The sequence below is a fragment of the Salmo salar genome, chromosome 26, assembly GCF_965601325.2.
Source record: "Salmo salar chromosome 26, fSalSal1, whole genome shotgun sequence".
Lineage (NCBI taxonomy): Eukaryota > Metazoa > Chordata > Actinopteri > Salmoniformes > Salmonidae > Salmo > Salmo salar.
The window spans coordinates 54,097,501-54,113,274 of NC_138316.1; the positions used below are offsets into that span (position 1 = coordinate 54,097,501).

The 15,774-nt window shown below is 50.6% G+C and overlaps 1 protein-coding gene across 1 annotated transcript in view; it reads left to right on the forward strand.

Moving 5' to 3' along the window:
- The window catches only part of lrp3 (low density lipoprotein receptor-related protein 3), a 75,400-nt gene extending 62,830 nt beyond the window's left edge, over window positions 1–12,570 (forward strand). Inside the window, exon 12 of the mRNA XM_045708709.2 lies at window positions 7,801–12,570. Coding sequence (XP_045564665.2) covers window positions 7,801–8,721 — 921 coding nt within the window. The 3' untranslated portion in view covers window positions 8,722–12,570. The remainder of the gene's footprint in view (window positions 1–7,800) is intronic.
- The last annotated feature ends 3,204 nt before the right edge of the window (window positions 12,571–15,774 follow it).

Consider the following 15,774-nt stretch of genomic DNA (forward strand, 5'->3'; position numbering starts at 1 on the left):
TCTCTGACCTGTTGTCATACCCGGACAGACCATAATGAAATGTCTCAGCCCCCTGGTCTCCCAGCCTGATCACTGATCTCTGACCTGTTTTAATACCCGGACAGACCATAATGAAATGTCTGATCCCCTGGTCTCCCAGCCTGCGTTCAAAATGAGAGACACACAGACACACAGAGACACAGTGAGAGACAGGGACACTCAGACAGAAACACACAGAGATAGAGACACAGAGAAACACAGGGACACTCAGAGATAGAGACACAGAGAAACACAGGGACACTCAGAGATAGAGACACAGAGAAACACAGGGACACTCAGAGAGACACAGGGACACTCAGAGATAGAGACACAGAGAAACACAGGGACACTCAGAGAGACACAGGGACACTCAGAGATAGAGACACAGAGAAACACAGGGACACTCAGAGATAGAGACACAGAGAAACACAGGGACACTCAGAGAGACACAGGGACACTCAGAGATAGAGACACAGAGAAACACAGGGACACTCAGAGAGACACAGGGACACTCAGAGATAGAGACACAGAAATGGACACACAGACAGAAACACAGAGACACACAGACAGAAACACAGAGAGATACAGGGACACACAGACAGAGACACACAGAGATAGAGACACAGAAATGGACACACAGACAGAGATGGACACAGAGATGGACACAGAGAGACACAGGGACACTCAGACACCGTGTGGCCCAGCAGTGGCCTCCTTTACCCAGATAGTCTCCTTTACCCAGATAGTCTCCTTTACCCAGATAGGACTCCTTTACCCAGATAGTCTCCTTTACCCAGATAGGACTCCTTTACCCAGATAGTCTCCTTTACCCAGATAGGACTCCTTTACCCAGATAGTCTCCTTTACCCAGATAGTCTCCTTTACCTCTCTCTCTCTCTCTCTCTGTCTTCCTCGTTCTGTTGCTCTTTCTCTGGGGGGGGTCGTAATAGTTTATAAATGTGGGTTTTCGTCTGTGTCAGGATTTCAGAAGACGAAGCGCATTAGTGAAGAGAGACTTCCACGTGGCTTAGTACTGGGATGAAGTCATGGTTATAGAATCAGGCTGACGTCCGGAGTACTTAGTGTGGGGTTTTTTAGTCTGGTTACTGAATCCTTATTGATCCTGTTAGTTCCATCACAACGCTGTTAGCGTTAGCGTGGTTAGCGTTAGCGTTAGCGTGGTTAGCGTTAGCGTGGTTACTGAATCCTTATTGATCCTGTTAGCTAATAGCTGCTGATATTGGTGGGTTTTTAGTCTGGTTACTGAATCCTTATTGATCCTGTTAGTTCACCCTGTCCTCTGACATGACCTTTGACCCTAGACGGCAGTTACTGCCTTGTTGCTTGGTTACACCCACTGGAATACGTTTCCATTACGTTTTTTTTGTTTATCGCAAACTTGTGTTCACAGATGTATTTGTATGTATCTGTCAGAGTCATATAGTTTGATTCTTGTATTTATTTGTATGTGTCTGTCAGAGTCATATAGTTTGATTCTTGTATTTATTTGTATGTATCTGTCAGAGTCATATAGTTTGATTCTTGTATTTATTTGTATGTGTCTGTCAGAGTCATATAGTTTGATTCTTGTATTTATTTGTATGTATCTGTCAGAGTCATATAGTTTGATTCTTGTATTTATTTGTATGTATCTGTCAGAGTCATATAGTTTGATTCTTGTATTTATTTGTATGTATCTGTCAGAGTCATATAGTTTGATTCTTGTATTTATTTGTTTAACTTTATGAGCTGGATTTGCCTGTCTTTGCGATTAGTTTGTTCATTTTCGCGTCTTAGCATTTAGCTAACAGCGTCTATATGATTTCACTATTGGTTTGTGCTCATTTTGTTAGCATCCTGGTAATAGAGGCACAATGGGCTTTCCTTGCGTTTTTAGCGCCCTCTTGTGTGCTATTCCAGTAATACCGTAAATCCCGGGATGAGATGAAGACTGTATGACGATGTGAATATCTGGATACCGCCCAAGCCTAAAAAAGGGTTCTACCTGTGACCAACAAGGGTTCTCCTATGGGGACAGCCGAAGAACCCTTTTGGAACCTTTTTTTATAAGAGTACAGGGCTCTGGTCTAAAGTAGTGCACTATATATATAGGGAATAGGGTGCCATAGGGCTCTGGTCTAAAGTAGTGCACTATATAGGGGATAGGGTTCCATAGGGCTCTGGTCTAAAGTAGTGCACTATATAGGGAATAGGGTGGCATAGGGCTCTGGTCTAAAGTAGTGCACTATATAGGGGATAGGGTTCCATAGGGCTCTGGTCTAAAGTTGTGCACTATATAGGGAATAGGGTGCCATAGGGCTCTGGTCTAAAGTAGTGCACTATATAGGGGATAGGGTTCCATAGGGCTCTGGTCTAAAGTAGTGCACTATATAGGGAATAGGGTGCCATAGGGCTCTGGTCTAAAGTAGTGCACTATATAGGGAATAGGGTTCCATAGGGCTCTGGTCAAAAGTAGTGCACTATATAGGGAATAGGGTTCCATAGGGCTCTGGTCTAAAGTAGTGCACTATATAGGGAATAGGGTTCCATAGGGCTCTGGTAAAGTAGTGCACTATATAGAGAATAGGGTGCCACAGGGCTCTGGTCAAAAGTAGTGCCCTGTATAGGGAAAAAGGATGCCATTTGGGCCTCATATTCTGCAGCACGCTGGGCTCTCATTAGGCTGAGTGGAGGATTGCAGCTCTCTCCCCTCAGGCCCCCTCAAACACGCAGTACACACACACACACCACACCACACACACCACACACACACACACACACACACACACACACACACACACACCGGCATTGCATGTTCGTCCTTGGGAAGTAGCGAAGCCAGCGTAAGACCACAACACAACTGAAACACCACCCACCAAACTAACCCTGTTCTGAAGCACCACCTGCCATGCTAACTCTGTTCTGAAGCACCACCTGCCGTGCTAACCCTGTTCTGAAGCACCACCTGCCGTGCTAACTCTGTTCTGAAGCACCACCTGCCATGCTAACTCTGTTCTGACGCACCACCCACCAAACTAACTCTGTTCTGAAGCACCACCCACCAAACTAACTCTGTTCTGAAGCACCACCCACCAAACTAACCCTGTTCTGAAGCACCACCCACCGTGCTAACTCTGTTCTGAACCACCACCTGCTATGCTAACCCTGTTCTGAAGCACCACCCACCAAACTAACTCTGTTCTGAAGCACCACCCGCCAAACTAACTCTGTTCTGAAGCACCACCTGCCGTGCTAACCCTGTTCTGAAGAACCACCCACCAAACTAACCCTGTTCTGAAGCACCACCCACCAAACTAACTCTGTTCTGAAGCACCACCCACCAAACTAACTCTGTTCTGAAGCGCCACCTGCTATGCTAACCCTGTTCTGAAGCACCACCTGCTATGCTAACCCTGTTCTGAAGCACCACCCGCCGTGCTAACTCTGTTCTGAAGCACCACCCGCCGTGCTAACTCTCTTCTGAAGCACCACCCGCCGTGCTAACTCTGTTCTGAAGCGCCACCCATCAAACTAACTCTGTTCTGAACCACCACCCACCGTGCTAACTCTGTTCTGAACCACCACCCACCGTGCTAACTCTGTTCTGAAGCACCACCCACCAAACTAACTCTGTTCTGAAGCACCACCCACCGTGCTAACTCTGTTCTGAAGCACCACCCACCGTGCTAACTCTGTTCTGAAGCACCACCCACCAAACTAACTCTGTTCTGAAGCACCACCCATCAAACTAACTCTGTTCTGAAGCACCACCCGCCAAACTAACCCTGTTCTGAAGCACCACCTGCCGTGCTAACCCTGTTCTGAAGCACCACCCACCGTGCTAACTCTGTTCTGAAGCGCCACCCATCAAACTAACTCTGTTCTGAAGCACCACCCGCCAAACTAACTCTGTTCTGAAGCACCACCTGCTATGCTAACCCTGTTCTGAAGCACCACCTGCTATGCTAACCCTGTTCTGAAGCACCACCCACCAAACTAACTCTGTTCTGAAGCGCCACCCATCAAACTAACTCTGTTCTGAAGCACCACCCACCAAACAAACTCTGTTCTGAAGCACCACCCGCCAAACTAACTCTGTTCTGAAGCACCACCCACCAAACTAACTCTGTTCTGAAGCACCACCCGCTATGCTAACTCTGTTCTGAAGCACCACCTGCTATGCTAACCCTGTTCTGAAGCACCACCTGCTATGCTAACTCTGTTCTGAAGCACCACCTGCTATGCTAACCCTGTTCTGAAGCACCACCTGCTATGCTAACCCTGTTCTGAAGCACCACCTGCTATGCTAACTCTGTTCTGAAGCACCACCTGCTATGCTAACGCTGTTCTGAAGCACCACCTGCTATGCTAACTCTATTCTGAAGCACCACCTGCTATGCTAACCCTGTTCTGAAGCACCACCCGCCGTGCTAACTCTGTTCTGAAGCACCACCCGCTATGCTAACCCTGTTCTGAAGCACCACCTGCCGTGCTAACTCTGTTCTGAAGCACCACCCACCGTGCTAACTCTGTTCTGAAGCACCACCCGCCGTGCTAACTCTGTTCTGAAGCACCACCCGCTATGCTAACTCTGTTCTGAAGCACCACCTGCTATGCTAACTCTGTTCTGAAGCACCACCTGCTATGCTAACTCTGTTCTGAAGCACCACCTGCTATGCTAACCCTGTTCTGAAGCACCACCTGCTATGCTAACCCTGTTCTGAAGCACCACCTGCTATGCTAACTCTGTTCTGAAGCACCACCTGCTATGCTAACCCTGTTCTGAAGCACCACCCGCCAAACTAACTCTGTTCTGAAGCACCACCCACCGTGCTAACCCTGTTCTGAAGCACCACCTGCTATGCTAACCCTGTTCTGAAGCACCACCTGCTATGCTAACTCTGTTCTGAAGCACCACCTGCTATGCTAACTCTATTCTGAAGCACCACCTGCTATGCTAACCCTGTTCTGAAGCACCACCTGCTATGCTAACTCTGTTCTGAAGCACCACCTGCTATGCTAACTCTGTTCTGAAGCACCACCCATCAAACTAACTCTGTTCTGGACCACCACCCGCGGCTACTTGATATTCCGCGCTGTACGGGGTTGGCCTGCGGAGCAGAATGACACAGGAGGGGTCAGGGAGACGAGGCAAGCCAGCACCTCTATTAGAGACATGGCAAAGTTTGTAAAGTTTACACCACAGACTGTGGCAGAGATCTGGGTGGATGTCCCTGTTGTAAAGTTTACACCGCAGACCGTAGCAGAGATCTGGGTGGATGTCCCCGTTGTAAAGTTTACACCGCAGACTGTAGCAGAGACCTGGGTGGATGTCCCCGTTGTAAAGTTTACACCGCAGACCGTAGCAGAGATCTGGGTGGATGTCCCCGTTGTAAAGTTTACACCGCAGACTGTAGCAGAGACCTGGGTGGATGTCCCCGTTGTAAAGTTTACACCACAGACTGTAGCAGAGACCTGGGTGGATGTCCCTGTTGTAAAGTTTACACCACAGACTGTAGCAGAGACCTGGGTGGATGTCCCTGTTGTAAAGTTTACACCGCAGACTGTAGCAGTGATCTGGGTGGATGTCCCCGTTGTAAAGTTTACACCACAGACTGTAGCAGAGACCTGGGTGGATGTCCCTGTTGTAAAGTTTACACCGCAGACTGTAGCAGAGATCTGGGTGGATGTCCCTGTTGTAAAGTTTACACCACAGACCGTAGCTCTCGTAGCAGCTGGGTTCTGACTGTCTGTCTGTGTTCTGATGGTGTGAATATCTAATACTGTATCTACTCTCTTGGCCAGGATCTAATTCGGACGGGAGAGATCTGAGTGTTGCCGTGACAACGGGTTAACAAATGATTGACAGCTTTGATGGTCTTGCTGACTGAGTTCTCTCTTTTTTCCCTCCCTCTCTCTCTCCCTATCTCCTCTCCCTCCCTCCCTCCCTCCCTCCCTCTCTCTCTCCCTATCTCCTCTCCCTCCCTCCCTCCCTCCCTCTCTCTCTCCCTATCTCCTCTCCCTCCCTCCCTCCCTCCCTCTCTCTCTCCCTATCTCCTCTCCCTCCCTCTCTCTCTCCCTCCATCTCTCTCTCCCTATCTCCTCTCCCTTCACCTCTCTATCTCCCTCCCTCCCTCCCTCTCTCTCTCCCTCTCTCTCTCCCTATCTCCTCTCCCTTCACCTCTCTATCTCCCTCCCTCCCTCCCTCTCTCTCCCTATCTCCTCTCCCTCTCTCCTCTCCCTTCACCTCTCTATCTCCCTCCCTCCCTCCCTCCTCTCCCTCCATCTCTCTCCCTCCCTCCCTCCCTCCCTCTCTCTCTCCCTATCTCCTCTCCCTCTCTCCTCTCCCTTCACCTCTCTATCTCCCTCCCTCCCTCCTCTCCCTCCATCTCTCTCCCTCCCTCCCTCCCTCCCTCCCTCCCTCCCTCTCCCTCCCTACCTCCTCTCCCTCCCTCCTTACCTCCTCTCCCTATCTCCTCTCCCTCCCTTCACCTCTCTATCTCCCTCCCTCCCTCCTCTCCCTCCCTCCCTCTCTCTCTCCCTATCTCTTCTCCCTCCCTCCCTCCCTCCCTCCCTCTCTCTCTCCCTATCTCCTCTCCCTCCCTCTCTCTCTCCCTCCATCTCTCTCTCCCTATCTCCTCTCCCTTCACCTCTCTATCTCCCTCCCTCCCTCCCTCTCTCTCTCCCTCTCTCTCTCCCTATCTCCTCTCCCTTCACCTCTCTATCTCCCTCCCTCCCTCCCTCTCTCTCTCCCTATCTCCTCTCCCTCTCTCCTCTCCCTTCACCTCTCTATCTCCCTCCCTCCCTCCTCTCCCTCCATCTCTCTCCCTCCCTCCCTCCCTCCCTCTCTCTCTCCCTATCTCCTCTCCCTCTCTCCTCTCCCTTCACCTCTCTATCTCCCTCCCTCCCTCCCTCCTCTCCCTCCATCTCTCTCCCTCCCTCCCTCCCTCCCTCCCTCTCTCCCTCCCTACCTCCTCTCCCTCCCTCCTTACCTCCTCTCCCTATCTCCTCTCCCTCCCTTCACCTCTCTATCTCCCTCCCTCCCTCCTCTCCCTCCCTCCCTCCCTCCCTCCCTCCCTCCCTCCCTCCCTCCCTCCCTCCCTCCCTATCTCCTCTCCCTCCCTTCACCTCTCTACCTCCCTCCCTCCATCTCCCTCCCTCCCTCCCTCCCTCCCTCCCTCCCTCCCTCCCTCCCTCCCTCCCTCCCTCCCTCCCTCCCTCCCTCCCTCCCTCCCTATCTCCTCTCCCTCCCTTCACCTCTCTATCTCCCTCCCTCCCTCCTCTCCCTCCATCTCTCTCCCTCCCTACCTCCTCTCCCTCCCTCCTTACCTCCTCTCCCTCTCTCCTCTCCCTCCCTTCACCTCTTCATCTCCATCTCCATCTCCCTCCCTCCTTACCTCCTCTCCCTCTCTCCTCTCCCTCCATCTCTCTCCCTCCCTACCTCCTCTCCCTCCCTCCTTACCTCCTCTCCCTCTCTCCTCTCCCTCCCTTCACCTCTCCATCTCCCTCCCTCCCTCCCTCCCTCCTCTCCCTCTCTCCTCTCCCTCCATCTCTCTCCCTCCCTACCTCCTCTCCCTCCCTCCTTACCTCCTCTCCCTCTCTCCTCTCCCTCCCTTCACCTCTTCATCTCCATCTCCCTCCCTCCTTACCTCCTCTCCCTCTCTCCTCTCCCTCCATCTCTCTCCCTCCCTACCTCCCCTCCCTCCCCCCCCTCCCTCCCTCCCCTCCCTCCCTCCCTCCCTCCCCTCTCTCCCTCCCTCCCTCCCTCCTTCCCTCATCCAGGCCTCCATGCTCCAGAACATCCGTACGGCGATGCGTAGGCAGATCAGAAGACACTCCTCCCGCCGGGCCACGTCACACCGCCGCCTTGGCCGCCTCTGGAACCGTCTGTTCCACCGAGGGACCCGTCTCCGCGGCCAGATCCCCCTCCTCCTCACACCCCCCGGGTCTCAGGTGGCTCTGGGCCTGCACTCCTACCACACCTCGGAGGGACCTGAAGCCAGGGTTGGGGATGGAGGTGGCGTGGCGGGCATGGTGGAGGGCATGGGACCAGCAAGGACCTTGTCCCGCTGCTCTACGGCAGCAGTAGGCCTCGCCCTGCACGCCCACAACCAGGCCCTGCCACAGTCCTCCCACCCTTCCCAGGAGTCTCCCTGCTCCCCACTCTCCCCCTCTGACAGTGAACCATCCGAGGGGTCATCGTGTTCCCCAGAGAGCCAGGGTAGCAGGGTTAGATTGCCCCTCAGTGAGCTCCACACCCCTGGGCAGCGGAGTGAGTCATTAACGTCTGCCCCCAGCATACTGAGCCGTCAGTGCCCCCCAGAGGGCAGCACAGGTCATTACACCCGCCGAGCCTCCAGGAAGCTGGTCCTTGGACTGGCTGCCAACCTGAGAGGGGTGGCCCTACGACGCTACTCCCCCATGGGGCTCACCTCCCCCGTTACTCCCCCTGTCCTTCCCCCTCCAGACTCCCAGCCGCCCTGCCACCACCCCCTGACTTCCCCTCAGACGTCACCCCCCTCGGGGTCTTCAGACGACAGTCAGAGGTTTCATGACCTGGAAGTGCCAACACAGGAGAGGAGGAGGAGGAGGAGGAAGAGGGGTATAGGGGTGCCTAGTGGACTGAACACCAGCAGCAGTGAAGAGGAGGAAGAGGAGGAGGAGGAGGAGGAGGATGGAGATGAGACTCTACTGATCTGCTAGTATGAAAGAGCTGCCTTCATCATGTGGCGGCAGGCAGGCAGACAGGCAGAGAGGCAGGCAGAGAGACAGGCAGGCAGAGAGACAGGCAGGCAGGCAGGCAGGCAGGCAGACAGACAGACAGACAGACAGAGAGACAGGCAGGCAGGCAGGCAGGCAGGCAGGCAGGCAGGCAGGCAGACAGACAGACAGACAGAGAGACAGGCAGGCAGGCAGAGAGACAGGCAGGCAGGCAGGCAGGCAGGCAGACAGACACAGACAGACAGACAGACAGACAGACAGACAGACAGACAGACAGACAGACAGACAGACAGACAGACAGACAGACAGACAGACAGACAGACAGACAGACAGGTGGCTGTAGACTCTGTACTAGTGGTCCTGTCCAGTTATTGGACTGTAGTCTGGTACAGCTGGAGACTCTGTACTAGTGGTCCTGTCCAGTTATTGGACTATAGTCTGGTACAGCTGGAGACTCTGTACTAGTGGTTCTGTCTAGTTATTGGACTGTAGTCTGGTACAGCTGTAGACTCTGTACTAGTGGTGCTGTCCAGTTATTGGACTGTAGTCTGGTACAGCTGTAGACTCTGTACTAGTGGTCCTGTCTAGTAATTGGACTGTAGTCTGGTACAGCTGTAGACTCTGTACTAGTGGTGCTGTCCAGTTATTGGACTGTAGTCTGGTACAGCTGGAGACTCTGTACTAGTGGTTCTGTCTAGTTATTGGACTGTAGTCTGGTACAGCTGTAGACTCTGTACTAGTGGTCCTGTCTAGTAATTGGACTGTAGTCTGGTATAGCTGTAGACTCTGTCTCTCTGGCTGAAACACAGAGAGCTGGAGAATAACTGAATAATGGGACAGTGGATGATCTCATAGCAGCATAATGATTTCAGTCCTCCCTCCATCTGCTCATCCCTCCATCCCTGCCTTACCAGAGATCTACAGCTGCATCAGTCCTCCCTCCATCTGCTCATCCCTCCATCCCTGCCTTACCAGAGATCTACAGCTGCATCAGTCCTCCCTCCATCTGCTCATCCCTCCATCCATGCCTTACCAGAGATCTACAGCTGCATCAGTCCTCCCTCCATCTGCTCATCCCTCCATCCCTGCCTTACCAGAGATCTACAGCTGCATCAGTCCTCCCTCCATCTGCTCATCCCTCCATCCCTGCCTTACCAGAGATCTACAGCTGCATCAGTCCTCCCTCCATCTGCTCATCCCTCCATCCCTGCCTTACCAGAGATCTACAGCTGCATCAGTCCTCCCTCCATCTGCTCATCCCTCCATCCCTGCCTTACCAGAGATCTACAGCTGCATCAGTCCTCCCTCCATCTGCTCATCCCTCCATCCCTGCCTTACCAGAGATCTACAGCTGCATCAGTCCTCCCTCCATCTGCTCATCCCTCCATCCCTGCCTTACCAGAGATCTACAGCTGCATCAGTCCTCCCTCCATCTGCTCATCCCTCCATCCATGCCTTACCAGAGATCTACAGCTGCATCAGTCCTCCCTCCATCTGCTCATCCCTCCATCCCTGCCTTACCAGAGATCTACAGCTGAGGGCAGTACATCAGCCTGTCTACTGACTCTGACTCACTCACACTGACTCAATCACACTGACTCATATCACACTGACTCATATCACACTGACTCACTCACACTGACTCAATCACACTGACTCAATCACACTGACTCACTCACACTGACTCACTCACACTGACTCACTCACACTGAGTCACTCACACTGAGTCACTCACACTGACTCATCATCACACTGACTCATATCACACTGACTCACTCACACTGACTCAATCACACTGACTCAATCACACTGACTCACTCACACTGAGTCACTCACACTGACTCACTCACACTGACTCACTCACACTGACTCATATCACACTGACTCATATCACACTGACTCACTCACACTGACTCAATCACACTGACTCAATCACACTGACTCACTCACACTGAGTCACTCACACTGAGTCACTCACACTGACTCATCATCATTGTCTGTTTTTTGTAAACGTTGTCAGTGAGGTAAAAAAACAGCGAATGACATCACCAGCTGGATCACTTGAAGTGACGAAGAGGATGTAACACAGGAAGAGGATGTAATACAGGAAGAGGATGTAACACAGGAAGAGGATGTAACACAGGAAGAGGATGTAACACAGGAAGAGGATGTAATACAGGAAGAGGATGTAACACAGGAAGAGGATGTAATACAGGAAGAGGATGTAATACAGGAAGAGGATGTAACACAGGAAGAGGAAGAGGATGTAACACAGGAAGAGGAAGAGGATGTAACACAGGAAGAGGAAGAGGATGTAACACAGGAAGAGGAAGAAGATGTTTTGAGGAAGTTGTGAAATGGAGTGTTATTGTGAATGTGATATCTGACTGTTATCATAGATGTTTAAGCAGTGGTCTATCTTGGTACCCTCCCTAGACGATGGTTAGATCACAGGCAGTGGTACCCTCCCTAGACGATGGTTAGATCACAGGCAGTGGTACCCTCCCTAGACGATGGTTAGATCACAGGCAGTGGTCTATCTTGGTACCCTCCCTAGACGATGGTTAGATCACAGGCAGTGGTACCCTCCCTAGACCATGGTTAGATCACAGGCAGTGGTACCCTCCCTAGACCATGGTTAGATCACAGGCAGTGGTACCCTCCCTAGACGATGGTTAGATCACAGGCAGTGGAAAGGGGTGTCCACTCAGTCACAGTGGCTGAGTCACAAATGGCAACCTATTCCTTATATAGTGCACTACTTTTGGCCAGAGCCCTATGGGGTAGGCTATAGGGCATGGTTAGGGAACAGAGCCCTATGGGGTAGGCTATAGGGCATGGTTAGGGAACAGAGCCCTATGGGGTAGGCTATACGGCATGGTTAGGGAACAGAGCCCTATGGGGTAGGCTATAGGGCATGGTTAGGGAACAGAACTCTATGGGGTAGGCTATAGGGCATGGTTAGGGAACAGAGCTCTATGGGGTAGGCTATAGGGCATGGTTAGGGAACAGAGCCCTATAGGGTAGGCTATAGGACATGGTTAGGGAACAGAGCCCTATGGGGTAGGCTGTAGGGCATGGTTAGGGAACAGAGCCCTATGGGGTAGGCTATAGGGCATGGTTAGGGAACAGAGCCCTATGGGGTAGGCTATAGGACATGGTTAGGGAACAGAGCCCTATGGGGTAGGCTATAGGGCATGGTTAGGGAACAGAGCTCTATAGGGTAGGCTATAGGGCATGGTTAGGTAACAGAGCCCTATGGGGTAGAAAACAGAGCCCTATGGGGTAGGCTATAGGGCATGGTTAGGGAACAGAGCCCTATGGGGTAGGCTATAGGGCATGGTTAGGGAACAGAACTCTATGGGGTAGGCTATAGGGCATGGTTAGGGAACAGAGCCCTATGGGGTAGGCTATAGGACATGGTTAGGGAACAGAGCCCTATGGGGTAGGCTATAGGGCATGGTTAGAGAACAGAGCTCTATGGGGTAGAAAACAGAGCCCTATAGGGTAGGCTATAGGGCATGGCTAGAGAACAGAGCCCTATGGGGTAGGCTATAGGGCATGGTTAGGGAACAGAGCCCTATGGGGTAGGCCATAGGGCATGGTTAGAGAACAGAGCCCTATAGGGTAGGCTATAGGGCATGGTTAGGGTACAGAGCCCTATGGGGTAGGCTATAGGGCATGGTTAGGGAACAGAGCTCTATGGGGTAGGCTATAGGGCATGGTTAGGGAACAGAGCCCTATGGGGTAGGCTATAGGGCATGGTTAGGGAACAGAGCCCTATGGGGTAGGCTATAGGGCATGGTTAGAGAACAGAGCCCTATAGGGTAGGCTATAGGGCATGGTTAGGGTACAGAGCCCTATGGGGTAGGCTATAGGGCATGGTTAGGGAACAGAGCCCTATGGGGTAGGCTATAGGGCATGGTTAGGGAACAGAGCTCTATAGGGTAGGCTATAGGGCATAGTTAGGGAACAGAGCCCTATGGGGTAGGCTATAGGGCATGGTTAGGGAATATCTTTCCTATCTGTTGTTACTGAAAGGCTTCTGGGATGCGTCTGAAATGGCACTCTAATTCCCTTTACAGCACGATACTCCTGACCGGAGCCTCACAAGCTCTGGTCTAAGACTTACCCCATATGGCTCTGTACAAAATGAGGGCACTACCGAGACAATACAGGGGCCATTTGGGACACAGCCCAGGACAACAGTTGGTAATGATGGAGAGACAGACAGCAGGAAGTCCCCCTGGTGTTTATTAAAGGTCATGTTGGTAATGATGGAGAGACAGACAGCAGGAAGTCCCCTGGTGTTTATTAAAGGTCATGTTGGTAATGATGGAGAGACAGACAGCAGGAAGTCCCCCTGGTGTTTATTAAAGGTCATGTTGGTAATGATGGAGAGACAGACAGCAGGAAGTCTGGTGTTTATTAAAGGTCATGTTGGTAATGATGGAGAGACAGACAGCAGGAAGTCCCCCTGGTGTTTATTAAAGGTCATGTTGGTAATGATGGAGAGACAGACAGCAGGAAGTCTGGTGTTTATTAAAGGTCATGTTGGTAATGATGGAGAGACAGACAGCAGGAAGTCCCCCTGGTGTTTATTAAAGGTCATGTTGGTAATGATGGAGAGACAGACAGCAGGAAGTCTGGTGTTTATTAAAGGTCATGTTGGTAATGATGGAGAGACAGACAGCAGGAAGTCTGGTGTTTATTAAAGGTCATGTTGGTAATGATGGAGAGACAGACAGCAGGAAGTCATGTTGGTAATGATGGAGAGACAGACAGCAGGAAGTCTGGTGTTTATTAAAGGTCATGTTGGTAATGATGGAGAGACAGACAGCAGGAAGTCCCCCTGGTGTTTATTAAAGGTCATGTTGGTAATGATGGAGAGACAGACAGCAGGAAGTCCCCTGGTGTTTATTAAAGGTCATGTTGGTAATGATGGAGAGACAGACAGCAGGAAGTCCCCCTGGTGTTTATTAAAGGTCATGTTGGTAATGATGGAGAGACAGACAGCAGGAAGTCCCCCTGGTGTTTATTAAAGGTCATGTTGGTAATGATGGAGAGACAGACAGCAGGAAGTCTGGTGTTTATTAAAGGTCATGTTGGTAATGATGGAGAGACAGACAGCAGGAAGTCCCCCTGGTGTTTATTAAAGGTCATGTTGGTAATGATGGAGAGACAGACAGCAGGAAGTCTGGTGTTTATTAAAGGTCATGTTGGTAATGATGGAGAGACAGACAGCAGGAAGTCTGGTGTTTATTAAAGGTCATGTTGGTAATGATGGAGAGACAGACAGCAGGAAGTCCCCCTGGTGTTTATTAAAGGTCATGTTGGTAATGATGGAGAGACAGACAGCAGGAAGTCTGGTGTTTATTAAAGGTCATGTTGGTAATGATGGAGAGACAGACAGCAGGAAGTCTGGTGTTTATTAAAGGTCATGTTGGTAATGATGGAGAGACAGACAGCAGGAAGTCTGGTGTTTATTAAAGGTCATGTTGGTAATGATGGAGAGACAGACAGCAGGAAGTCTGGTGTTTATTAAAGGTCATGTTGGTAATGATGGAGAGACAGACAGCAGGAAGTCCCCCTGGTGTTTATTAAAGGTCATGTTGGTAATGATGGAGAGACAGACAGCAGGAAGTCTGGTGTTTATTAAAGGTCATGTTGGTAATGATGGAGAGACAGACAGCAGGAAGTCCCCCTGGTGTTTATTAAAGGTCATGTTGGTAATGATGGAGAGACAGACAGCAGGAAGTCTGGTGTTTATTAAAGGTCATGTTGGTAATGATGGAGAGACAGACAGCAGGAAGTCCCCTGGTGTTTATTAAAGGTCATGTTGGTAATGATGGAGAGACAGACAGCAGGAAGTCCCCTGGTGTTTATTAAAGGTCATGTTGGTAATGATGGAGAGACAGACAGCAGGAAGTCTGGTGTTTATTAAAGGTCATGTTGGTAATGATGGAGAGACAGACAGCAGGAAGTCCCCTGGTGTTTATTAAAGGTCATGTTGGTAATGATGGAGAGACAGACAGCAGGAAGTCCCCTGGTGTTTATTAAAGGTCATGTTGGTAATGATGGAGAGACAGACAGCAGGAAGTCCCCCTGGTGTTTATTAAAGGTCATGTTGGTAATGATGGAGAGACAGACAGCAGGAAGTCCCCCTGGTGTTTATTAAAGGTCATGTTGGTAATGATGGAGAGACAGACAGCAGGAAGTCCCCCTGGTGTTTATTAAAGGTCATGTTGGTAATGATGGAGAGACAGACAGCAGGAAGTCTGGTGTTTATTAAAGGTCATGTTGGTAATGATGGAGAGACAGACAGCAGGAAGTCTGGTGTTTATTAAAGGTCATGTTGGTAATGATGGAGAGACAGACAGCAGGAAGTCCCCTGGTGTTTATTAAAGGTCATGTTGGTAATGATGGAGAGACAGACAGCAGGAAGTCCCCCTGGTGTTTATTAAAGGTCATGTTGTTAAAGGGGAACTGACAACATTTTAGCAACATTAAATCTTATTAAAATCTGTTCATATTCACCCCCAGGAAGAATATGCTATGTGTTTTTTTCTTTTTTTTTCTTCACATTTTCTGACAAGCGAGCGCTTAGATATTGTCTTTTTAACATTTTTAATACATTCGTAGAATGTTTAGGGAATTGCGTATATAGGAAGGCATTTTGTGAAAATTCTGTAGTAATATATAGAGTGGGAAAGCGGCTGTGCGTTTGGACAATTAACAGACACTGCAGTACATAAAACCTAATAAAAACATCTGTCTCGTCCAGGACCGGAGTCTACGCAGATTGGTGGGCCTTTTAGCCAATCAGAGGTACGGTAGGACCTATATGCAAACAAAGCCATTTGCCACACGGGCCTGCCATCATTCACTTTGAACTGGACTGTGTGTTTACAGGTATTTGCAACAGCGAGACATTAGAATGCATTCGGCAAAAGCCACAAAATACACACCTGAATGGATTTCTGCAAATATGTAAATACCACGGGAGAGTCCTCTTACGTTTGGGAACTTGCCAGT